General features: G+C 38.3%; 3 protein-coding genes across 5 annotated transcripts in view; 1 reads left to right on the top strand and 2 right to left on the bottom strand.

Moving 5' to 3' along the window:
• The window catches only part of LOC103011163 (olfactory receptor 4K2), a 156,077-nt gene that overhangs the window by 35,813 nt on the left and 95,587 nt on the right, over window positions 1–24,677 (top strand). The window contains exon 1 of one of the 3 annotated variants that reach the window (XM_057543899.1): window positions 5,146–5,184. The exons of the other annotated variants lie outside the window; for them this stretch is intronic. The gene's annotated coding sequence lies outside the window, so the exon portion shown is untranslated. Of the gene's footprint in view, window positions 1–5,145; window positions 5,185–24,677 lie in introns of those variants that run through there. 3 annotated transcript variants of the gene reach the window in all.
• On the bottom strand, window positions 2,768–3,752 carry LOC103012601 (olfactory receptor 11G2-like). The gene has a single exon (XM_028166117.2). The coding sequence runs from the start codon at window positions 3,701–3,703 to the stop codon at window positions 2,768–2,770; it is 936 nt and encodes a 311-aa protein (XP_028021918.2). The 5' UTR covers window positions 3,704–3,752.
• LOC103007382 (olfactory receptor 11H6-like) lies at window positions 21,770–22,714 on the bottom strand. The gene is given in 1 exon segment (XM_028166120.2): window positions 21,770–22,714. A coding segment is annotated over 1 exon segment (945 nt).

The following is a 24,677-nucleotide window of genomic DNA, read 5'->3' as shown; positions in this document are numbered from 1 at the left end:
TTCAGTCTTGGTAGGTTGTGTGTTTCTAGAAATGTATTCATTTCTTCTAGGTTATGTAATTTGTTGGCATATAATTTTTCATAGTAGTCTCTTATGATTTTATTCCATAGTATTAGTTGTAATGTCTTTTTAATTTCTAGTTTTATTTGAGTCTTCTCTCTTTTTTTCTTAATCTAGCTACAAGTTTGTTGATTTTGTTTATCTTTTCAAAGAACCAGCCCTTAGATTTGTTGATATTTTCTATTGTTTTTCTGGTTTCTAGTTCATTTATTTCTGCTCTGATTCTTATTATTTCCTTCCTTCTGCTAATTCTGGGCTTAGTTTCTTCTTCTTTTTCTAGTTCCTTGAGGTGTAAAGTTAGGTTATTTGAGATCTTTCTAATTTCTTAATATATGCATTTATTGCTATAAACTTTCCTCTCAGAACTGCTTTTGCTGCGTCCCATAATATTTGATATGTTCTGTTTTCATTTTTATTTGTTTTGAGATAATTTTTTATTTCTTTTTTGATTTCTCCTTTGACATAATGGTTGTTTAGAAGTGTGTTATTTAGTTTCCACATATTTGTAGATCTTCTCACTTTCCTCTTATTGTTGATCTTTCTTCTGTTTTAATGTAGGGATTTACAGTTACAGATTTCTCTGTTAGCACTGCTTTATTTTCATTCCATATGTTTTAGTATGTTGTGTTTTTATTTTCATTTGTTTAAAGGTTTTTAAAGTAATTTTCCTTGTGATTTTTTCTGTCCCATTTACTTTCTGCTTGTTTGTCGATTTTCCAGTTTTCCTTCTGCTGTTGATTTCTAGTTTCATTACATTCTAACTGGAAAAGATATATATGATTTCAATTTTTCAAAATTTATTAAGGCTGTTTTGTGCCCTAATATATGGTCTATCCTGGAGAATTAAAATACTTTAAAATTTTGTTTAGAACCATGAGATTGTGCATATGTTTATGTGTTTATGTGTGCATATGTGTGTGTGAGGTCCATTCATGAGAGACAAAGGGAAGGGGATGGCAGAGTCTTTAGCAGAAAATTAAATACCTTTGAACCAAAAGGAGAATATATTGCAGGCAATATATTAAGGATTGGAGAAAATGGTATGTGTAATCAAAGCAACAGCTGAACCATAGCCACGAACTTCCAAGGATGGCTAATATTCAGTTTTCTTTCTGGGTGGTGTTAGGTTCTCTGGGGTCCTGGTTTTTCTTATTTTATTGAAAGCAACCCCCCTTCTCCCTGCCCACCTTGTTTGCAGGGTGGAATCCTCAGGAATCTGGAGCTGCTTGCAGTGAAAAGGAAATGAGGTCTACATCCTAGATTTGTGTTTATACCAGTCCCTATATTCACTTGTCTCTGATCTGTGGGTTTTTGCATGATTATGCTGCAAGATCATCTTCTGAAAGTGAGAGGAGAAGTAAGAATGTGTGGAATTTAGATATAATAGAAAAGAATTTCTGGTTATGGTCATGACTAAGCAGCTTGTATTAAACTAACCCTTCTACCAAAAGTAACTATAAAATCTGGACAAAGTGCATAAAACAAGCACTTGAAGGCACTGGAGAGCAATCAACACAGGCAAGACTTCAGGGGCTACAATTCCAAGAAGGGAGGAACAAGGAGATGAGTTCTACATTCACCTTGAGTGTTTTTCCCGGAGGACAATGACACTCACTGGGTAGGGGGGGGATATTTCCCTACCCTCAGTTCACCGAACTGAGGAAATAAAGGATTTGGTGTTTGTGGCTGCCAAAGCAGCTAGGCTTTGAGAAAATATACTGGAGAAAGAGGACCACAGAGAAGTGAGGCTCAAAATATGATGTAGTCTCTTTTCAAGGCATTTTTGGATTTCTTAGGCATTCTGTGCAAGATGAGATTTCAAGAAATCTAGGAGAAAGTGAACTGGGAGTCTAAAGAGCTGAGCAGAGGTTTTAGGAGTCATGGGTTTCAAAGAGTACAGGAATAGGAAGCCAGGGCTCGCTAAGGTGGAGGTATCCTGAGAATAGTTCAGGCTTGCAGTTGAGATCTCTGAAAGGTCATGTTCCTGAGTAAGGGTCACATCCCAGAAATAAGAGCAAAATTGTTTTAGATTATTTTTATAAAACACCTGAAAATACTCTTTAAATGAGATCAAAGTGATCTGCCTTACTCTATCTGCTTCTAAAAGAAAACTTTGTTACATTGTTTTTAAATTTTTTAAATATAATGTTTAGCATTCAGTAAAAAATGAGGCATGTAAGAAAGAGGACAAATGATCAAGAACCAAAAGAAGAAATAAGCGGGCTTCCCTGGTGGCGCAGTGGTTGAGAATCTGCCTGCTAATGCAGGGCACACGGGTTCGAGCCCTGGTCTGGGAAGATTCCCACATGCCGCGGAGCAACTAGGCCCGTGAGCCACAGCTGCTGAGCCTGCGCGTCTGGAGCCTGTGCTCCGCAACAAGAGAGGCCGCGATAGTGAGAGGCCCGCGCACCGCGATGAAGAGAGGCCCCCGCTTGCCGCAACTAGAGAAAGCCCTTGCACAGAAACGAAGACCCAACACAGCCATAAATAAATAAATAAATAAATTTAAAAAAAAAAAAAAAAAAAGAAGAAATAAGCAACAGATACATGTTCACGGGTGACTGAAATTTTGGTCAATACTAGGATGAACAATTATCTGAATAAAACCACTTTTTAAACCTGAAAATGAGTTAAATGCAATTTTTGTAAATGAGTTAAATATAACTTGGGGCTCTAATTGCTCAAGAGCCTTTTTGATGAACACTTTTTATAGTCTCAGAAATTTCTTAAGGGCCTTTTTCATATCTTTGTTCCTAAGACTATATATCACAGGGTTAAGAAGTGGAGTCACAACAGAATAAAACAGAGTCACAATCTTCTGCATTCCAGCTTCATGCTCAGATGTTGGGCTCCCATACATGACCAGTACTGAACCACAGAACAATGAAACCACAGCCAGATGGGACCCACAGGTGGAGAAAGCTTTTCTTCGTCCAGCTGCTGAAGGGACTTTCAGTACAGCTCTCAGAACCAGAGCATAGGACCCCATGATGAAGAGAAAGGTAATGATGAGAGGCAGAGGACTTAAAGTGGAGAAGACAAGCTCCATCACAGGAGCTTTTTGGCAAGTGAGTACTAGAAGAGGACCCGGGTCACATAGAATGTGGTCAATAATCCTGGATCCACAGAAAGACATTTGGGAGGTGATGATGATGGGAATCAAGAACCAGAGGAAACCAAGCACCCAGCAGCTGATCACAAGATTGATGCAGAGACGGCCAGTCATAAGAGTAGGGTAATGTAGAGGCCGGCAGATGGCAAGGTATCGATCAAATGCCATAATACCCAAGAAAAGGCATTCTGTAGAACCCAAGGAGAAGAAAAAGTAGAACTGGAGAAAGCACCAAGAGAAGGAGATGACCTTGTTGTCCGAGAGGAAGTTGGCCAACATGTTGGGGACAGTGGAGGTGACATACCAGATCTCTAGGAAGGAGAAGTTGGCGAGCAGGATGTACATGGGGGTGTGGAGTCTCTGATCCCAGTGCACAGCACAGATGATAGAACCATTGCCCATGAGGGTCAGGAGGTAGACACCAGAGAAGAGCACAAAGAGGAGGATCTGTCCCTCCTTGGGGCAAGAGAAGCCCAGGAGGATGAAGCCAGTGATGGTGCTGGAGTTGTTGGGGGTGTTGGAGATTTTCATGGGTCTGGGAGCTGTAAAAAGACCATCAAATTATTGAATGATTGTAAAGACAGATAGGGACCCAGATATGCACTGAAGCCACCCTGGGGAATGCCATAAACATTTATATATCAACAGTTACTATTTTTGTCTAATCCTGAAATACTGTCCTGGCTTAGTGGTTGGATTGTAAAAACACAAGGAGTTAGTGAATATCAGTAGATAGAGACGTTTACTTATTGTGAAATGTATGGAAACATGCTTAACATTTAATTCATTATATATAAAACTCTGCAGTAACTACCACTGAGGTCAAGAAATAGATTATCACTTGTACCCTAGAATCTCCTCTTGTGCTCCCTGTCCCTCCAATTTCAACATTCTCCTTTCCTGATGGTAATCATCTCCCTGTTTTTCTTTATTTTAATAGCTAAGTATGCATTCTGAAACAAAATTTTAAAGTTTTGCTTGTCTTTATACTTTACATAAGTGAAATAATGGTATATATAGTATTTGGATGGCTTCTTTTGTTCAAAGGTAAGTTTTTTGAAATTCATGTTGTTATGTGTATCTATAGTGTGTCCATTTTACCACTCTATACTATTACATTCTATGAATAAACCACCACTTATTAAACCATTGTACTATAGATATTTTGGCTATTTCTAGTTTGGAGCTCTTAGGAATAATGCCACTCTGAAATACAGTTCCTTTTTCCTGGTTCACACATGCATGCATTTCTGTAGGCTGGATCATAGGGTGTGTGTATCTTCAACTTTAGCAGATTAAGCTAAACAGTGTTCCATCATTATTGCACTATTTATCACTCCCACTGACAGTATATGAAAGCTCTGATTGTCAACATTCTCTTCTAATGGTAAGGTCTCTATTTACCAGAGCCTGGGGAATGAGATACAGACTGCATTTTAATGGCTTCTCTTTTTCTTTTCTTTCTTCCTGGCAGTATTTTTTTTTTTTTTTCAGAGTAGGTGCTTATGTCAGAACTGTTTTGCTCTCAAGGGAGACTATTCTGGAAATTATAAAGAAAACTGTCTTCAAACTTGGTTTAGGAGAACATTTTAATGCATGATGTAATTTACAGCCACCTTTATCTTACATGAGCTTTGAGTGTTGTGATCAGCCTTATGATCTAAAGAAGACATGTCTTTACTGTACTCCTACGTTTCTTATATACCTCTCTCAGGAGAGAATTCTTTGAAGTGGCTCACTCAGGAGCATTTCCTGAGCAGCAAGTTTCAACAGAACTTTGTCATCAGCTCAAAATCAATTTGCCTGAGAAGTTACTTTATAAGAAGTGATTGGGAGTTAGCATAATGCTTTGCACTTAGACAGCTTTTAATAAATATTTATAAAATGAATGAATAAATGCACTGTTTTAGCTTCCAGAAAGAGATCATGCCAACACAGCTACTTGTGGACAAAGCTGATTTAGATTGTGTGGCCATGGAACAGGACTACTGGAATCACTTTTCTCTTTTGAGGTACTTAACTAATGCATTGATTCTGTTTGATAATGCAATCTACCAGTTTCAGGAGTAAAACATTCAAATTAATTGTAGGAAATAACCGCAGCTCACTTCTGTTAATAGAGTTCCCAGCCACTTAGGGTAGAGATCCCCCAGCTGAGAGAAAGGATCAACAATAATCTGGTCTTGTTGAAACAGGTCTTTGATTATCTGGGTTGGGAATATGACTATGCAAAATCCATTGGTTCCTATTCTAGTTATATAAACTGTAGAACATGATATTATTGATTTAATGTTACGGTACATGTAGCAAGAAACTTGAAAAGAAGAGAAAATTAGAAATTTTTTTGCTCCCTCTCCCAGTCTTGGCAGAATGACTTTGGATGGTTATCCATTTGCATAATAGCTTTATACTTTTCTGAGTTAAAAAAACTTTGTTAAATAATTCTGCACTCAGACCTTGGTCTTGGTTATTATAGCCTCAGTAAATAGGACATGTATAAGGAACACAAAACATATCTATTTTCCATTATCTGGAATCAATCAGTCAATCATAAATTATTTTTGAGAGTTGGCATAGTTATCCAAGGAAACTGACAGTAGTCTATTTGAAATATTCAAAAGCAATAAGACCTCCCTGAATAAATGGCAGAAGGTGTCAGGGGATAGGTAGTTGATTACAGTGTATTTTTGTTTTGTTTTTGGAGAGGAAGAAAAATTGTGACAGGAGACTAGTAAACCGATTAATATTTCAAAATTTATAAAATGTGTACAAAAGCTTCCATCTCTGAGCCAGATCTAGTTCTGGATTTTATATGATTTCAGTGACATGGGGGACTCATGTGGCCAATAAAATTTCCCAAGATCCTGGTAGTTTATACCTTGTATTACCTGAGGTCTTTTAGTGCCACAGCTGTGGGAGGAACAGGTTCTGGTTCTTGTACCATAAACTTACACTTTCTAAATGCCCTTTCCTATCTGATTTTAAGGACATGTGACTAGGGACTGAGATTAAGTTTCAGGTACCAAACATTCATCTCTTGAAGGTGAACTTAAACCAGACATGAAATATCTAATATATATTTGCATTATTTTACACTATTCTCATTGAGGATGAAAATATTCAGAATGTGGTATTTTCTTTTGTTTTAAATTCTTCTCCATTATGGTTTATTACAGGATATTGAATATAGTTCCCTGTGCTATACAGTAGGACCCTGTTGTTTATCTATTTTATATATAGTACAGTAAGTCCCCTACATACAAACCCTCAAGTTGTGAACTTTCAAACATGCAAACGTGCATTCCATCAACGTCAGGCGTGAGTGGAATTGCAGCTTGCCCTCCATCAACTATTGCTGATGCTCCTTCAGCTCAACCATCTCCCACCTCCTCTCCCTCCTCCAGTCAGTAACTCTTCTTGCCTGTTCACTTGATGCAAGCCCCTATATGCCAGCTGTTGTACTGTACTACTGTACTTTTCAAGGTACTGTACTGTAAGATTAAAAATGTTTTCTTTATTTTTTGTGTGTGTTTGTTTTTTATGTATTATCTGTGTGAAAAGTATTATAAACCTATTACAATACAGTACTATATAGCTGATTGTGTTAGTTGGGTACCTAGGCTAACTTTGTTGGACTTAATGAACAAATTGGACTTACAAACGCGCCCTTGGAACGAGACTCGTTCGTATGTAGGGGACTTACTGTAGTTTGTATCTGCTAATCCCAAAGTCCTAATGTATCCGTTCCCCACCCCCTTTCCCCTTTGGTAACCATAAGTTTGTTTTCTGTGTACTGGGTCTGTTTCTGTTTTGTAAATAAATTCATTTGTATCATATTTTAGATTCCACATGTGATATCATATGATATTTGTCTTTCTCTTTTTGACTTACTTCACTTAGTATAATCATCTCTAGGTCCATTCATGTTGCTGCAAAAGGCATTATTTCATTCTTTTTTTATAGCTGAGTAGTATTCCATTGTGTATATATGCAGAATGTGGTATTTTCTGAAACAACTCTCTGTTTTTCTGAAGCATTTTTTTCTAACGTCCTGTTCTTTGAAGGAGGCTGTTAACAAATGTTAGAGCCATAAGGATACAGTAACTGCTAATGAATAGAAGGAGTCACTCAAAAGAAAATTGGGTATAACATGTGAAGGTCACTTATAAACTTTAAATTCCATAAAGTTTTAAAAAAGTCCTTTTTAGGTCTACAGGTTTAACACCAATTTAGAGAAAAGTCACCCAGTTTTCAATAGGTCAAAATAATTTGTTACTAATTGTGCTTGGGGCATTTTTAATCAAAGTGTTTTGCAGGATGCTTCTAAAAGTTTATATATATATATATATTTTTGTGTGTGTGTGTGTGTGTGTGTGTGTGTGTGTGTGTGCTAATCATTTTGACGATCATCTCAAAATATTTTCAGCACTTTAAGTGGCTTAGTTAATGTTCAAGAACTTACTTTCTGTCTAGTCTATTTCAATGTTACATTTCTTCTTTTACCCCTCACATCCAACTCATCAGCAGGGTGCTTCTGTTTCTAAAGTATGGCTCATATCATGCACTCCTCTGTCTTTACTGTCATCTCTCAAGTTCAGATTATCATCTTTTCTTCCTTGGACTTCTGCAGCAGCATTCTAACCCAGCTCCTTGCTTCTACTTTTGCCCTTCTATCCTCCATTTTCCAAGCAGCAACAGAGTACTCCTTAAAAATGGAAAAACTGATCATGTTAGACTTTTAAGTAAAACCTTTTTCTCTCAGCAATTCTGTGCCAGGCAGTTTTACAAAGCTGTTCTAGAGAACAGGAAGGTGTTCTAGAAAACAGGAATTGCCATCGCCATTTTATGCTCAATCTAAGATATTTAACTAGACTGTATTGCTACTCACCTTTTATTATGGAGCTCCTCTGTACAGAAGAAACTGATGTTACTTGCCTCAAGTCTGAGTTGAAGCTGTCAAAAAAACAACCAAACAAACAAACAAAAAAAGGCTGGTAAATTCATCCTGTATCGACTACAGAGGGCACTATGAACGTGGGTACAATGGTGTCTGTGTTTATGTACCCAGGCCACTTAGACTGAGTTAACAACAATCACCTTGTTTTTTGGTTTACTTGTTAAATTAGTCAACCCTGGAAAAGTTGAGATAGACTATGTCGGAGTGAGCCAGGCCATGCCACACACAGTACAAGGAAGACATTCACTGATATTTTAATTTTCCGTTAAAGCTTAGTATAGTAGAAGTCTTGGTACCCATTTATTGGCCCTCTCTCTACAGCCAAGCCAGAGATGTCTCATCACAATTCAATTCCCTCCTTTAGTTAGTTTGTATGGTTTCAGTGAGGGGGCTGCCACATCTGTAACATTGGATAATCTGTTTCTGGAAACTACTTAAAAGTAAGGATAATTTTTCAGACTGGGATGAGTGGTAGGCAGCTGTGTATGATAGAAAAAGCATTGGATTTAGAGTTAAGAGCTTTTGTTTACTAGTCATAGGAAATTAATACTCAGTTTCCTTAGCTATAAAATGCACATAATTATGCCTTCTTTAAAGGGCTGTTATAAAGATAACTGAAGGAGATAAATTCCTATGGAAGTAACTTGACCATTGCCTGACCAGTAAGAGCTTAAGAAGTATTGGTTGTATGTGTATGGCCATAGCAAATTCGAAGAGAGCTGTGGGTAAAAGCCAGTAGATTATGATTCTTTACTCTTTTAAACACTACATAACCTTGTTACCTGGATCAGCAAAGGGAATTCTAAGCTGAAGCTTCTCAAAAGTTTCTTTTTAATTTTCTTAGTGAGAAGAGATAGTCTTCTTGACAATAACCAGAGAGGAGAAAAGAGGTGGAAACTGTTGTGATAAGGATACTTGAATGTGTTTGCTGAAGGATGGAGGGATTATAAGCAGAGCCTGCCAGGAAGTCCTGTTTTTCTGATCCTTGAGGATCCATTTATTGTTGCTAAAAGGAAAACAATGTCAAGAGACATCTCTATGCGTGTTAGTCACTTCTCTTGGGACCTTCCTTAATTTCTGTGTTTTTTTTTTCTATGCAAGATGAAATAATATATTTCCTTACTTTAAAACGCTCACAGATAGAATGAAATATTAACAAATCAACTGATTGTTTGATTAATTAATCAACCAATAAGTCTATCTCTAACTTCCCTAAATGTGCCTACCATGTGGCCAATGAAGAATCTTACAAACCTGAAGGGGATAAATGCAGCCCCAGATGACCATAACTGATCTGACATTCACAACTAGACCTCAAAGTTATTACAAGCTGATCAGACACTCTCAGCTAGGTCATGCTGTTCTGTTATTGGACACAAACATGAGACAAAACAAAGCTACTTTATAATTTTGTCTAAGCATAGAAAAAAACAAAGTCACTGTGCCAGCCATAAAATACCAAATATCTTCCTCTCTTGGCTAAAATGAGTGTCCGCTACTTTTGTTTTTAAAAAGCCAATTACAGCTTTATTCTCCTTCTCTGCCCTCTCTATAGATAAAATTTGTTGAGATACCTAGTCATAGAATTGCCCTTGCTTTGACAACATCCAATCTGGAGCAAACCACCACTTCCTTAGACCCTCCCTCAAATCAGTCAACCAAAGCATTATCCTATAATAGATTATTTTTTAAAATTGAAGTATAATTGATTTACAATGTTGTGTTAGTTTCAGGTGTACAGCAAAGTGATTCAGTTATACATATATATGTATATATATTCTTTTTTATAGGTTATTACAAGATATTGAATATAGTTCCTTGTGTTATACAGTAGGTCCCTGTTTATCTCTTTTATATATAGTAGTGTGTATATGTTAATCCAAAATTCCTAATTTATCTCTCCCGCACTTTCCCCTTCGGTGAGCATAAGTTTGTTTTCTATGTCTGTGAGTCTACTTCTGTTTTGTAAATAAGTTCATTGTATCATATTTTAGATTCCACATATAAGTGATATCATATAGTATTTGTCTTTCACTTTCTGACTTACTTTACTTAGTAAGATGATGTTCAGATCCATCCATGTTGCTGCAAAAGGTATTATTTCATTGTTTCTTATGGCTGAGTAATATTCCATGGTATATGTATACTATATCTTCTTTATCCATTCATCTGTTGATGGACATTTAGGTTGCTTCCATGTCTTGGCTATTGCAAATACTCTTACTATGAGCATTGGGGTGCATGTATTTTTTCCAAGTAGAGTTTTCTCCGGATATATATGCCCAGGAGTGGGATCGTTGGATCATATGGTAATTCTATTTTTAGTTTTTTAAGGAATCTCCATATTGTTCTCCATAGTGGCTGTACCAATTTATATTCCCATCAACAGTGTAGGAGGGTTCCTTTTTTCTTTTTTTAATTAATTTATTTTATTTTCTTTATTTTTGGCTGTGTTGGTCTTCATTGCTCTGTGCGGGCCCTCTCCAGTTGCAGCGAGCAGGGACCACTCCTCCCTGTGGTGCGCAGGCTTCTCACTGTGGTGGCCTCTCCTGTTGCGGAGCACGGGCTCTAGGTGGGCAGGCCCCAACAGTTGTGGCTCATGGGCTCAGTAGCTGTGGCTTGTGGGCTGTAGAGCGCAGTCTCAGTAGTTGTGGTGCATGGGCCCAGCCGTTCCGCAGCATGTGGTCTCCTCCTGGAACAGGGCTTGAACCTGTGTCCCCTGCATTGGCAGGCGGATTCCCAACCACTGCGCCACCAGGGAAGCCCCAAGGGTTCCTTTTTCTCAGCACCCTCGCCAGCATTTATTGTTTATAGACTTTTTTTTTTTATGATGAAAGCTTGATGGTACTCACATTGCTTAATTTGTGTCATGCTTTATTTATTTATTTATTTATTTTAATGGCTGTGTTGGGTCTTCATTTCTGTGCGAGGGCTTTCTCTAGTTGTGGCAAGCGGGGGCCACTCTGCATCGCGGTGCGCAGGCCTCTCACTATCGCGGCCTCTCTTGTTGCGGAGCACAGGCTCCAGACGCACAGGCTCAGCAATTGTGGCTCACGGGCCCAGTTGCTCCGTGTCATGTGGGATCTTCCCAGACCAGGGCTCAAACCCGTGTCCCCTGCATTGGCAGGCAGATTCTCAACCACTGTGCCACCAGGGAAGCCCTATAGACTTTTCGATGATGGCCATTCTGACAGGTGTGAGGTGAGGGTCAGACTTTTGGATTAAGGCAGATCATCAGAAAGCTGATATTTGGACCACAGTTCTTAGATCTGGAAAGAATTTCTTCCACTGAGTTATACTTCTATATAATGTCTTTGAATCTTATTAAGAAATGCTATAAGAAGCAGATGTATTGAACTATATGTATATATGTCAGATATTTTGGGGAACCACTGTTCAGTGTATCTCTTAGTCTCCTTCGTATGAAAGAAATTACAGAACTAGACTCCAGTATTTTAGCTTTCTCTGTGAACTGACTTGTTTTCTTCTTACAGTTAATGAAAATCATGTAACAGATAATGTGTCCCCATTCTCCACTTCATTTTTTTAATTCAAAAAAAAACACTTTATAGAGAATCATATCTGAACACTTGAAAAAACTTCAACACTGAAGATGCTTTTTGATGATTCCACACTTTGTTTTAAAGGGAGTTCATAACACATTTATAGGCTTGACTTAATGCCAGCATAATATCCTATAGTCCACAAATCATCATCTTCTTTTTCTTTTTTAAATCCATATTTCTTTTATTCTTTCTTTTAGTGCACTTTAGTACATCAGATCCTTAATGGAACAAAGTGGAATATAGCATAATAAAGGCACATATAAATGATATGTAAGTAAATAGGTAGTTCCAAGATAAGAAGAGCTTATGAAGGTATGGATTGTACTAAGGAGAGATTTTTATTAAGCCTTCCTCTTAGTATATAGTATTGAGCAGGCTTCCCCAGGAGTTCATATAAAACACATTTTATTGTGGCCTAGAAGGTTCTAGATGATTTGAGCTGCCTACCTTTCCAGCCTCGTATACCATTTTCCTTCTCGCTAGCCAAATCAACATTTCTTATTCTTTGAAAACCCCAGGCTTTTAGCTCTACTTACTTGGGACTTGATTGCCCTAGATCTTTGCATGCTATATTATCTTACTTTGAAATATCACTTCCTAACAAAGGCATTCTCTAACCTTTTGGATCTAAACTATGCCCTATCCCACCCCAACAATTTCTATATTCATACTATCCTTTATTCTTTTTTTTAATTTAATTTTTTTATACAGCATGTTCTTGTTAGTTATGTATTTTTTTTTAATTAATTTATTTATTTATTATATTTAGCTGTGTTGGGTCTTCGTTTCTGTGCGAGGGCTTTCTCTAGTTGCGGCAAGTGGGGGCCACTCTTCATCGCAGTGCGCGGGCCTCTCACTGTTGCGGCCTCTCTTATTGCGGAGCACAAGCTCCAGACGCGCAGGCTCAGTAGTTGTGGCTCACGGGCTTAGTTGCTCCGCGGCATGTGGGATCTTCCCAGACCAGGGCTCGAACCTGTGTCCCCTGCATTGGCAGGCAGATTCTCAACCACTGTGCCACCAGGGAAGCCCAAGTTATGTATTTTATACATATTTGTGTATACATGTCAATCCCAATCTCCCAATTCATCCCACCACCACCACCACCACCCCTCCACTTTCTACCCTTGGTGTCCACACGTTTGTTCTCTACATCTGTGTCTCTATTTCTGCCTTCCAAACTGGTTCATCTGTACCATTTTTCTATATTCCACATATGTGTGTTAATATACGATCCTTGTTTTTCTCTTTCTGACTTACTTCACTCTGTATGACAGTCCCTAGGTCCATCCACATCTCTACAAATGACCCAATTTCTTTCCTTTTTATGGCTGAGTAATAGTCCATTGTATATATATACAACATCTTCTTTATCCATTCGTCTGTTGATGGGCATTTAGGTTGCTTCCATGACCTGGCTATTGTAAATAGTGCTGCAATGAACATTGGGGTGCATGTGTCTTTTTGAATTATGGTTTTCTCAGGGTATATGCCCAGTAGTGGGATTGCTGGGTCATATGGTAATTCTACGTTTAGTTTTTTAAGGAACCTCCATACTGTTCTCCATAGTGGCTGTATCAATTTACATTCCCACCAACAGTGCAAGAGGGTTCCCTTTTCTCCACATCCTCTCCAGCATTTGTAGATTTTCTGATAATGCCCATTCTGACTGGTGTAAGGTGATACCTTATTGTAGTTTTGATTCCCATTTCTCTAATAATTAGTGATGTTGAGCATCTTTTCATGTGCTTCTTGGCCATCTGTATGTCTTCTTTGGAGAAATGTCTATTTAGTTCTTCTGCCCATTTTTTGATTGGGTTGTTTGTTTTTTTGATATTGAGTTGCATGGGCTGTTTATATATTTTGGAGATTAATCCTTTGTCCATTGATTCGTTTGCAAATATTTTCTCCCATTCTGAGGGTTGTCTTTTTTATAGTTTCCTTTGCTGTGCAAAAGTTTTTATGTTTCATTAGGTCCCATTTGTTTACTTTTGTTTTCATTTCCGTTACTCTAGGAGGTGGATCAAAAAAGATCTTGCTGTGATTTATGTCAAAGAGTGTTCTTCCTGTGTTTTCCTCTAAGAGTTTTATAGTGTCCGGTCTTTCATTTAGGTCTTTAATCCATTTTGAGTTTATTTTTGTGTATGGTGTTAGGGAGTGTTCTAATTTCATTCATTTACATGTGGCTGTCCAGTTTTCCCAGCACCACTTATTGAAGACACTGCCTTTTCTCCACTGTATATCCTTGCCTCCTTTGTCATAGGTTAGTTGACCGTAGGTGTGTGGGTTTATCTCTGGGCTTTGTATCCTGTTCCATTGATCTATATTTCTGTTTTTGTGCCAGTACCATATGTCTTGATTACTATAGCTTTGTAGTATAGCCTGAAGTCAGGGAGTCTGATTCCTCCAGCTCCATTTTTTCCCCTCAAGACTGCTTTGGCTATTTGGGTCTTTCGTGTCTCCATACAAATTTTAAGATTTTTTCTTCTAGTTCTGTAAAAAATGTCATTGGTAATTTGATAGGGATTGCATTGAATCTGTAGATTGCTTTGGGTAGTATAGTCATTTTCACAATGTTGATTCTTCCAGTCCAAGAACATGTTATATCTCTCCATCTGTTTGTGTCATCTTTGATTTCTTTCATCAGTGTCTTATAGTTTTCTGAGTACAGGTCTTTTACCTCCTTAGGTAGGTTTATTCCTAGATATTTTATTCTTTTTGTTGCAGTGGTGAATGGGAGTTTCCTTAATTTCTATTTCTGATCTTTTGTTGTTAGTGTATAGAAATGCAAGAGATTTCTGTGCATTAATTTTGTATCCTGCAATGTTACCAGACTAATTGATTAGATCTTGTAGTTTTCTGGTGGCATCTTTAGTATTCTATATATAATGTCATCTGCAAACAGTGACAGTTTTACTTCTTCTTTTCCAATTGTATTCCTTTTATTTCTTTTTCTTCTAAAATAGGCATGGCTAGGACTTCCAAAACTCTGTTGAATAATAGTGGTGAGAGTGGACATTCTTGTCTTGTTCCTGATCTTAGAGGATATGCTTTCAGTTTTTCACCATGGAGAATGATGTTTGCTGTGGGTTTGTTTTATATGGCCTTTATTATGTTGAGGTACGTTCCCTCTATGCCCACTTTCTAGAGAATTTTTTATCATAAATTGGTGTTGAATTTTGTCAAAAGCTTTTCTGCATCTATTGAGATGATCATATGGTTTTTATTCTTCAATTGGTTAATATGGTGTATCACATTGATTAATTTGTGTATATTGAAGAATCCTTGCATCCCTGGGATAAATCCCACTTGATCATGTTGTATGAACCTTTTGATGTGTTGTTGGATTCTGTTAGCTAGTATTTTGTTGAGGATTTTTGCATCTGTATTCATCAGTGATATTGGTCTGTAATTTTCTTTTTTTGTAGTATCTTTGTCTGGTTTTGGTATCAGGGTGATGGTGACCTCATAGAATGAGTTTGGGAGTGCTCCTTCCTCTGCAATTTTTTGGAAGAGTTTGAGAAGGATGGGTGTTATCTCTTCTCTAAATGTTTGATAGAATTCACCTGTGAAGCCATCTGGTCCTGGACTTCTGTTTGTTGGAAGATTTTTAATCACATTTTCAATTTCATTACTTGTGATTAGTCTGTTCATATTTTCTGTTTCTTCCTGGTTCAGTCTTGGAAGGTTATACCATTCTAAGAATTTGTCCATTTCTTCCAGGTTGTCCGTTTTACTGGCATAGAGTTAGTTGCTTGTAGTAGTCTCTTATGACACTTTGTATTTCTACGGTGTCCATTGTAACTTCTCCTTTTTCATTTCTAACTTTATTGATGTGAGTCCTCTCCCTCTTTTTTTTTTTTTTTTTTTTGGCTGTGTTGGGTCTTCGTTTCTGTGTGAGGGCTTTCTCTGGTTGCGGCGAGAGAGGGCCACTCTTCATCGCGGTGCGCGGGCCTCTCACTATCGCGGCCTCTCTTGTTGCGGAGCACAGGCTCCAGACGCGCAGGCTCAGTCGTTGTGGCTCACGGGCCCAGTTGCTCCGCAGCATGTGGGATCTTCCCAGATCAGGGCTCAAACCCGTGTTCCCTGCATTGGCAGGCGGATTCTCAACCGCTGCGCCACCAGGGAAGCCCCCTCTCCCTCTTTATCTTTCTGAGTCTGGCTAAAGATTTATCCATTTTGTTTATCTTCTCAAAGTACCAGCTTTTAGTTTTATTGATCTTTGCTATTGTTTTCTTTGTTTCTATTTCATTTCTTTCTACTCTGATCTTTATGATTTCTTTCCTTCTACTAACTTTGGGTTTTCTTTCTTCTTCTTTCCCTAGTTCCTTTAGGTGTAAGGTTAAGTTGTTTATTTGAGATTTTTCTTGTTTCTTGAGGTAGTATTGTATTGCTGTAAACCTCCCTCTTAGAACTGCTGTTGCTGCATCCCGTAGGGTTTGGATCATCGTGTTTTTGTTGTCATTTGTCTCTAGATATTTTTTGCTTTCCTCTTTGATTTCTTCAGTGATCTCTTGGTTATTTAGTAGTGTATTGTTTAGCCTCCATGTGTTTGTGTTTTTTACATTTTTCCCTGTAATTTATTTCTATCTCATAGCGTTGTGGTCAGAAAAGATGCTTGATATGATTTCAATTTTCTTAAATTTACCAAGGCTTGATTTGTGACCCAAGATGTGGTCTATCCTGGAGAATGTTCTGTGTGCACTTCAGAAGAAAGTGTAATCTGATGTTTTCAAATGGAATGTCCTATAAATTTCAATTAAATCTATCTGGTCTATTGTATCATTTAAAGGTTGTGTTTCCTTATTAATTTTCTGTCTGGATGATCTGTCCATTGGTGTAAGTGAGGTGCTAAAGTCTCCCACTATTATTGTGTTACTGTCAGTTTCCTCTTTTATAGCTGTTAGCAGTTGCCTTATGTATTGAGGTGCTCCTATGTTGGGTGCATATATATTTATAATTGCTATATCTTCTTCTTAGATTGATCACTTGATCATTATGTAGTGTCCTTCTTTGGTAACATTCTTTATTTTAAAGTCCTTTTTATCTGATATGAGTATTGCTATTCCAGCTTTCTTTTGATTTCCATTTGCATAGAATATCTTTTTCCATCCCCTCACTTTCAGTCTGTATGTGTCCTAGGTCTGAAATGGGTCTCTTGTAGACAGCATATATATGGGTCTTGTTTTTGTATCCATTCAATGAGCCTGTGTTTTTTGGTTGGAGCATTTAATCCATTCACATTTAAGGTAATTATCGATATGTATGTTCCTATTACCATTTTCTTAATTGTTTTGGGTTTGTTTTTGTAGGTCCTTTTCTTCTCTTGTGTTTCCCACTTGGAGAAGTTTTTTTAGCGTTTATTGTAGAACTGGTTTGGTGGTCTGAATTCTCTTAACTTTTGCTTATCTGTAAAGGTTTTAATTTCTCCATCGAATCTGATTGAGATCCTTGCTGGGTAGAGTAATCTTGGTTGTAGGTTCTGCCCTTCCATCACTTTAAATATATCGTGCCAGTCCCTTCTGGATTGTAGAGTTTCTGCTGAGAAAACAGCTGTTAATGTTATGGGAGTTCCCTTGTATGTTTTTTGTCATTTTTCCCTTGTTGCATTTAATCATTTTTCTTTGTCTTTAATTTTTGTCAATTTGATTACTATGTGTCTTGGCATGTTTCTCCTTGCGTTTATCCTGCCTGGGACTCTCTGCACTTCCTGGACTTGGGTGGCTATTTCTTTTCCCATGTTAGGGAAGTTTTTGACTATAATCTCTTCAAATATTTTCTCGGGTCCTTTCTCTCTCTCTTCTCCTTCTGGGACCCCTATAATGCGAATGTTGTTGCATTTAATCTTGTCCCAGAGGTCTCTTAGGCTGTCTTCATTTCTTTTCATTCTTTTTTCTTTATTCTGGTCTGTGGTAGTGAATTCCACCATTCTGTCTTCCAGGTCACTTATCTGTTCTTCTGCCTCTGTTATTCTGCTATTGATTTCTTCTAGTCTATTTTTCATTTCAGTTATTGTATTGTTCATCTGTGTTTGTTTGTTCTTTAATTTTTCTAAGTCTTTGTTAAACATTTCTTGCATGTTTTCGATCTTTGCCTCCATTCTTTTTCTGAGGTCCTGGATCATCTTCACTATCATTATTCTGAAATCCTTTTCTGGATGGTTGCCTTTCTCCACTTCATTTAATTGTTTTTCTGGGGTTTTATCTTGTTCCTTCATCTGGTACATAGCCCTCTGCCTTTTCATTTTGTCTATCTTTCTATGAATGTGCTGTAGGATTCATAGGCTTCAGGATTGTAGTTCTTGCTTCTGCTGTCTGCCCTGTGGTGGATGAGGCTGTCTAAGAGGCTTGTGCAAGCTTCCTGATGGGAAGGACTGGTGGTGGGTAGAGCTGGGTGTTGCTCTGGTGGGCGGAGCTCAGTAAAACTTTAATCCACTTTTCTGCTGATGGGTGGGGCTGAATTCCCTCCCTGTTGGTTGTTTGGCCTGAGGCGACCCAACACTGGCACCTACAGGCTCTTTGGGCTAATGGAAGACTCTGGGAGGGGTCATGCCAAGAAGTACTTCCCAGAACTTCTGCTGCCGGTGTCCTTGTTCCTGTGGTGAGCCACAACTGCCCCCCACCTCTGCAGGAGACCCTCCAACACTAGCAGGTAGTTCTGGTTCAGTTCTCCTGTGGGGTCACTGCTCCTTCTTCCGGGTCCTGATGCACACACTACTTTGTGTGTGCCCTCCAAGAGTGGAGTCTCTGTTTCCCACAGTCCTGTCCAAGTCCTGCAATCAAATCCCACTAGCCTTCAAAGTCTGATTCTCTGGTAATTCCTCCTCCCGTTGCTGGACCCCCAGGTTGGGAAGCCTGATGTGGGGCTCAGAACCTTCACTCCAGTGGGTGGACTTTTGTGATATAAGTGTTCTCCAGTTTGTGAGTCACCCACCCAGCAGTTATGGGATTTGATTTTATTGTGATTGTGCCCCTCCTACCATCTCATTGCGACTTCTCCTTTGTCTTTGGATGTGGGGTATCTTTTTTGGTGAGTTCCAGTATCTTCCTGTTGATGATCGTTTAGCAATTAGTTGTGATTCTGGTGCTTTCGCAAGAGGGAGTGAGCGCACGTCCATCTACTCTGCCATTTTGAACCAATCTCTATTGTTGTTGCTTTAATGAGATATAATTGACATATAACCTGTTAGTTTCAGGTGTACAACATAATTTAATATATGTAAATATCATGAAACGATTACCACAATAAGTCTAGTTATAGTTGACATCCATCTCCACATACAGTTACAAATTTGCTTTTTCTTTATCCTTTATTGTTTTTACATTTATTATAACTACTGGAATTGGTAGTTATAATTCGTAATTATAGATTTATGTGTTTAACTTCTTATCATCTGTCTCCCTCACTAGAATGTAAGTTTCACAAAGGCTTGGACTTAATCTTCTACATAGATGTAAATCCAGTGCACATCAAAGAGGTAAATAAATGTTTATTGAATGAATGAATGAATGAAATGCATCAACCCCAGATGCCAAGTGACTAACTCATTTATGACCAAATAGTTGAGTCAAATCACCTGGACCTGTCATAAAATTCCTCTGCATGTGTCTTCATCTCAGTATCTTAGAATCACTGGCTTTTTTTTGTTTGCTTCCTTTTTTTAAATTTAATTTTTATTGGAGTAAAGTGGATTTATAATGTTGTGTTAGTTTCAGGTATACAGCAAAGTGAATCTGTTGTACATATCCATATATCCATTCTTTTTTAGATTCTTTTCCCATGTAGGCCATTACAGAATATTGAGTAGAGTTCCCTATGCTATACAGTAGGTCCTTATTAGTTATCTATTTTATATATAAATAGTATGTATATGTCAATCTCAATCTTCCAATTTATCCCTCACCCCCCTTACCCTCTGGTAACCATAAGTTTATTGTCTACATCTGTAATTCTATTTCTGTTTTGTAGATAAGTTCATTTGTACCTTTTTTTAGATTCCACATATAACTGATATCATACAATATTTGTCTTTCTCTGTCTGACTTACTTCACTCAGTGTGGCAATCTCTATGTCCATCCATGTTGCTGCAAATGGCATTATCTCATTCTTTTTTTTATGGCTGAGTTATATTCCATTGTATATATGTACCACATCTTCTTCATCCATTCCTCTGTTGATGGACATTTAGGTTGCTTCCATGTCCTGGCTATTGTAAATAGTGCTGCAATGAACATTGTGGTGCATGTAACTTTTCGAATTATGGTTTTCTCCAACAAGGGATGAATCTCCAAATATACAAACAGCTTATGCAGCTCTTTATCAAAAAAACCCAAACAACCCGATCAAAAAATGGGTGGAAGATCTAAAAAGGCATTTCTCCAAAGAAGATATACAGATGGTTAAAAAGCACATGAAAAGATGTTCAACATCACTAATTATTAGAGAAATGCAAATCAAAACTACAGGGGCTTCCCTGGTGGCGCAGTGGTTGAGAATCTGCCTGCCAATGCAGGAGACACGGGTTCGAGCCCTGGTCTGGGAAGATCCCACATGCCGCGGAGCAACTGGGCCCGTGAGCCACAGCTGCTGAGCCTGCGCGTCTGGAGCCTGTGCTCCGCAACAAGAGAGGCCGCGATAGTGAGAGGCCCGCGCACCACGATGAAGAGTGGCCCCCGCTTGCCACAACTAGAGAAAGCCCTCGTACAGAAACGAAGACCCAACACAGCCAAAAATAAATAAATAAATAAATAAATAAATAAATAAACAAAACTTGCTTCCTTTAAAAAAAAAAAAACAAACTACAGTGAGGTATCACCTCACACCAGTCAGACTGGCCATCATCAAAAAATCTACAAACAATTGGGACTTCCCCGGCAGTCCAGTGGTCAACACTGCATGCTTCCAATGCAAGGGGAATGGGTTCAATCCCTGGTCAGAGAACTAAGATCCCACATACTGCATGGTGTATCCAAAAAAAAATAAAAATTCTACGAACCATAAACGCTGGAGAGGGAACCCTCCTACACTGTTGGTTGGAATGTAATCTGGTACAGCTACTATGGAGAACGGTATGGAGGTTCCTTACAAAACTAAAAATAGAGCTACCATATGATCCATTTTGGCCTGTGTGCTCAGCTCAACCTTTCTTCACTTGAAACTAACTCAAAAGTATATTGCCACTACATGCTAATTTTCTTTTTAAATGTAAACCTATTTCCAGGTATGTTAATTATCTTGCACAGGTAAGAAGAATATAATCTATTTCTTATTCAATAAATAGAGGATTTAAAAATAGAGGCAGGAGAAGAAACTTCTACTGCCACTGTCACGAGTGTTTGAGTTACCTATACACTCCCTGTAACTTCTTTCACTTTTCCCAACTAATATAAGATTTTTATTTCTCTGTCTATGTCACATATTTGTTTAAAATAGTGGCTCTGTAAGATCACTGTGTGGACTGGTGCTGGTCTATGTGTGCCAGAATCACCTGGGCAGCATTAAAATAGGGATTTCTGGGGTCTACTTTATATTCTGAATTAGGAGATTTGGAGAAAGACCTTGGAATCTATTCTTTTAAAGACCTCCCCAAATAATTATGAAATAGGCAGTGCTTTAGATCATTATTAGTCTTTGGATGTCAATTAAATCAAAATTTTGGCTCAATTATGATTTGATTGGCACTAATTTCCTTTAATCTCAGCTAAAAAGGTGTGTATGCTCTTCTCTTCTACTAGGAGTAGAGCAGAGATCCTTAGGCCAGAGAAACCAAGTGTAAGAATGTATGCACAAAATAGAGGAGAGTGATCACAGATAAAAGGGCAAGTAGTTATGGGCGGTCAGGATAGGAGAAGAGATTAAAGTTCGGATCCAGGTTATTTAATTCAAGTTACTGTCTGTCAAGTCCTGTTTTGAAGGTAAGGTCTGGTTTAATTGGTTGTACTATTGTCCATACTTGACTAGGCAGAAGTAGATGTATTTGGGTTTGTGTTTCGAGGTGCCAGTAGGTAAAGACCTACTTTTTAAGCTGGAATAGAAGTGAGGAAAAAATATTGTGATCTTGGTTCACTCATGAGCTCTTATTTACTTTGGCTAATTTTTGTGCACATCTGAATTTTTCTCAAGGCAGTTTTCATGTCCTTGTTCCGGAGACTGTAGATGAGCGGGTTTACAAGTGGGGTCACTGATGAGTACACCAAAGTTACAATCTTCTGTATCCCAGTTGGATTTCCAGAGGTTGGGCTGATGTACATCATCATGATGGTTCCATAGAACAGAGACACTGCAGCCAGGTGGGAACCACAGGTGGAGAAGGCTTTACGTCTGCCAGCGGCTGAAGGGACATGCAACACTGTTCTGAGAACCAGAGTGTAGGACCAAAAGATGAAGAAGAAGGTGATGAAGATAATAAGAGAGCTTAATAGAGAACAGGAAAGCTCAATTCCATGGGCAGGGGTGCAGGACAGGACCAATAGGGGACCAGGGTCACAGACAAAATGGTCAATAGTATTGGGGCCACAAAAGGGGAGTTGTGTGATAAAATAGATAGGGACTGGATAGCAGAGGAATGCTGTTACCCAGCAGAGGGCCACCAGGTTCATGCAGAGATGGCTGTTCGTGATGGTAGGATAGTGGAGAGGTTGGCAGATGGCCAAGTACCAATCAAAAGCCATGAGGGGCAGTAACAAGATCTCAGTGATGCCCATGGAGAAGAAGAAGTAGAACTGGAGGAAGCAGGCAGTGAAATAGATGGTTTTGATTTCAGATAGGAAGTTCCTTAACATATTGGGAACAGTGGTGTTGATGTAACAAATCTCCAGGAATGAGAAGTTTGCCAACAGAGTGTACATGGGCATGTGAATTCTGTGATCAAGCTTCACTGCAAAGACAATGGCTCCATTCCCAATCAGTGTCAGGATGTAAGACATGGAGAACAGCACAAAGAGGAGGACCTGAACCTCTCTAGTTCAAGGAAAACTCAGGAGTATGAATTCAGTCCCTGTGTTGACTTCTGACACATTCATGGCTTCCTAAGAGGTGGAGAGGAAAGAATGACCGTGACAAAGATGACCTTATTCTCTAATCTTCAGGAATATTTCCTTTCAGAGATCCGTAAGTCCCTCAGATTCTATTACTCTATTAAACAAATAATGTAACTATACTGCTGAAGACTGTCAAACTTTGAGAATGCTCTATATGATCAGACTTTGAATTTTGGACTTTCTCATTCCTCTTTCAGTATTTTTCTCAGATCCAGCAAAAGACAGGATCTTATGCAATAAGCAGCTTGGAGAAGGTTAATGACAGTACTTGAAAATATAAATAAGTATGAACATTTTATATTTATATCTATAGAATAAGATATATAGACCCTTAATATTGGACACAGAATTTCAATTCTGTGGATCTCTTGAATTAGAGACACAAATGCTAGGCATCACAAGAGGAGGAGAAAGGTAACAAATAACACAATGAAATTAGTGCATTTCACATTTATTCTGGATCAGTCTTGGAGTTATACATATTAGCTTCTTAAGGTGTTTTGATAACCCAGGCAAGAAATGTCAAATGTGCCATCATTTCTGCAGTGTTCATCATGGTTTGTTAACTCAAGGAAACTTTGAAAGTCTAGACATCTACATAATAGTCCCATCTCTTACCAGGTGTTTTAATACTTCTGTAAAATCTTGGTCTATGTTGAAACCAGAAAAATACAGAAAAAGTGAGCAATGGATCTGGTATATTACAGACTTTTGAGATTTTTGCCTGAGATGTCAGGAATCCTAGAAAGGCTGCTATTCTTGTAGTTTATGGATATATGGAGAGGATCATAAATGTCAGATACTCATAAGCAGAGATCTCTGGGAACCAAGGACAGTGGTGGGAGCCATAACTGCCCCTCTGGACAAGGTTGTTTTGGTAAGTGGATTAAGAGCTTCTTTTTCTGGGTGAAAGTTAGTCTTGAACTTTGTGTGACTTCCATGGTGAGAGAAGCAAAAACAAAGCCATTGAAATCACCTGATTCTGTTGCCAGTCATTTGGTCTTAATTTATTAACTTATTTTTTGGACCCCCCTCTGTTAGTGAGGGACACTTATCACTTGTGCCAAAATGACCCAAAGTGACATGATTGAGTGATGATACTTATTCAGGAAAATGTAAGTGCAGAATATGGACCCAGAAACTTTCAATGACAGTATTCTAGCTAAGAATATTCATTTATGTATTAGTTATAAAATGTATTACTTTCCAGATCACATAATGTCATAGCTTTAAGGATGATCTTGATGATTGCAACTAGTGACACAAAGGATGAGAGAAATTCAGAATTTTTCATGTCACATTTCCTTGCAAGGCTCCTCTTCAGTCTGTGAATAGATCATATATGGCACAGCAAAAGCTGTGAATAATTCCTCTGTAGCAGGAATTGAGAGTTACCCAGAAGCCAAAGTAACCATGAGGGAGGAGTGAAAATAGCAAGGAATAATTTCGTGTATGAGGATTCCAATGGCTTTGTAAACCATGTGGGAGTGAACTCATCCATCTGCAGTACTCAGTCATTGCCTTGCTCTCCCTCCTTGCAAAGGCAGCAGACAATCATCGGCTCTGTGGCAGAGCCAAACACAGGTTAAAAAAAACTGAAGTTTTTTTTTTTTCTGCCTGCTCTTCATAGCTGCTTTGTCAGTTATTTTCAGATGTCACTTTGCTAACTTCTTTGTTCACCCAAAGACCTGGTTCTGACTGGGTACAACTCCTGGTTAATAAGAACAGAATTTATATACATTGAGGCTCTTACCTCATTCTCATCTCCCTCATTTCACTGATTCACAGCTCTCTTAGTTGTAAGGGTGAATCTCCTTACATTAATTCATGTAACTTGAGATGCTATTATTTTTACAGCCACACAAAAGAAGGCAAAGCTAAAATGAACACCTAAGAGCTGTCCTATACTTGTACCTCTTCTGAACACATCTCCTCATAGAACTCA

Source organism: Balaenoptera acutorostrata, chromosome 3 (assembly GCF_949987535.1).
Source record: "Balaenoptera acutorostrata chromosome 3, mBalAcu1.1, whole genome shotgun sequence".
In the NCBI taxonomy this organism is placed as follows: domain Eukaryota; kingdom Metazoa; phylum Chordata; class Mammalia; order Artiodactyla; family Balaenopteridae; genus Balaenoptera; species Balaenoptera acutorostrata.
This window is presented reverse-complemented; position numbering and strand designations above follow the sequence as displayed.

Coding starts and splice junctions, on each gene's coding strand:
- LOC103012601 (XM_028166117.2), bottom strand. CDS start 3,703: ATGAAAATCTCCAACACCCCCAACAACTCCAGCACCATCACTGGCTTC.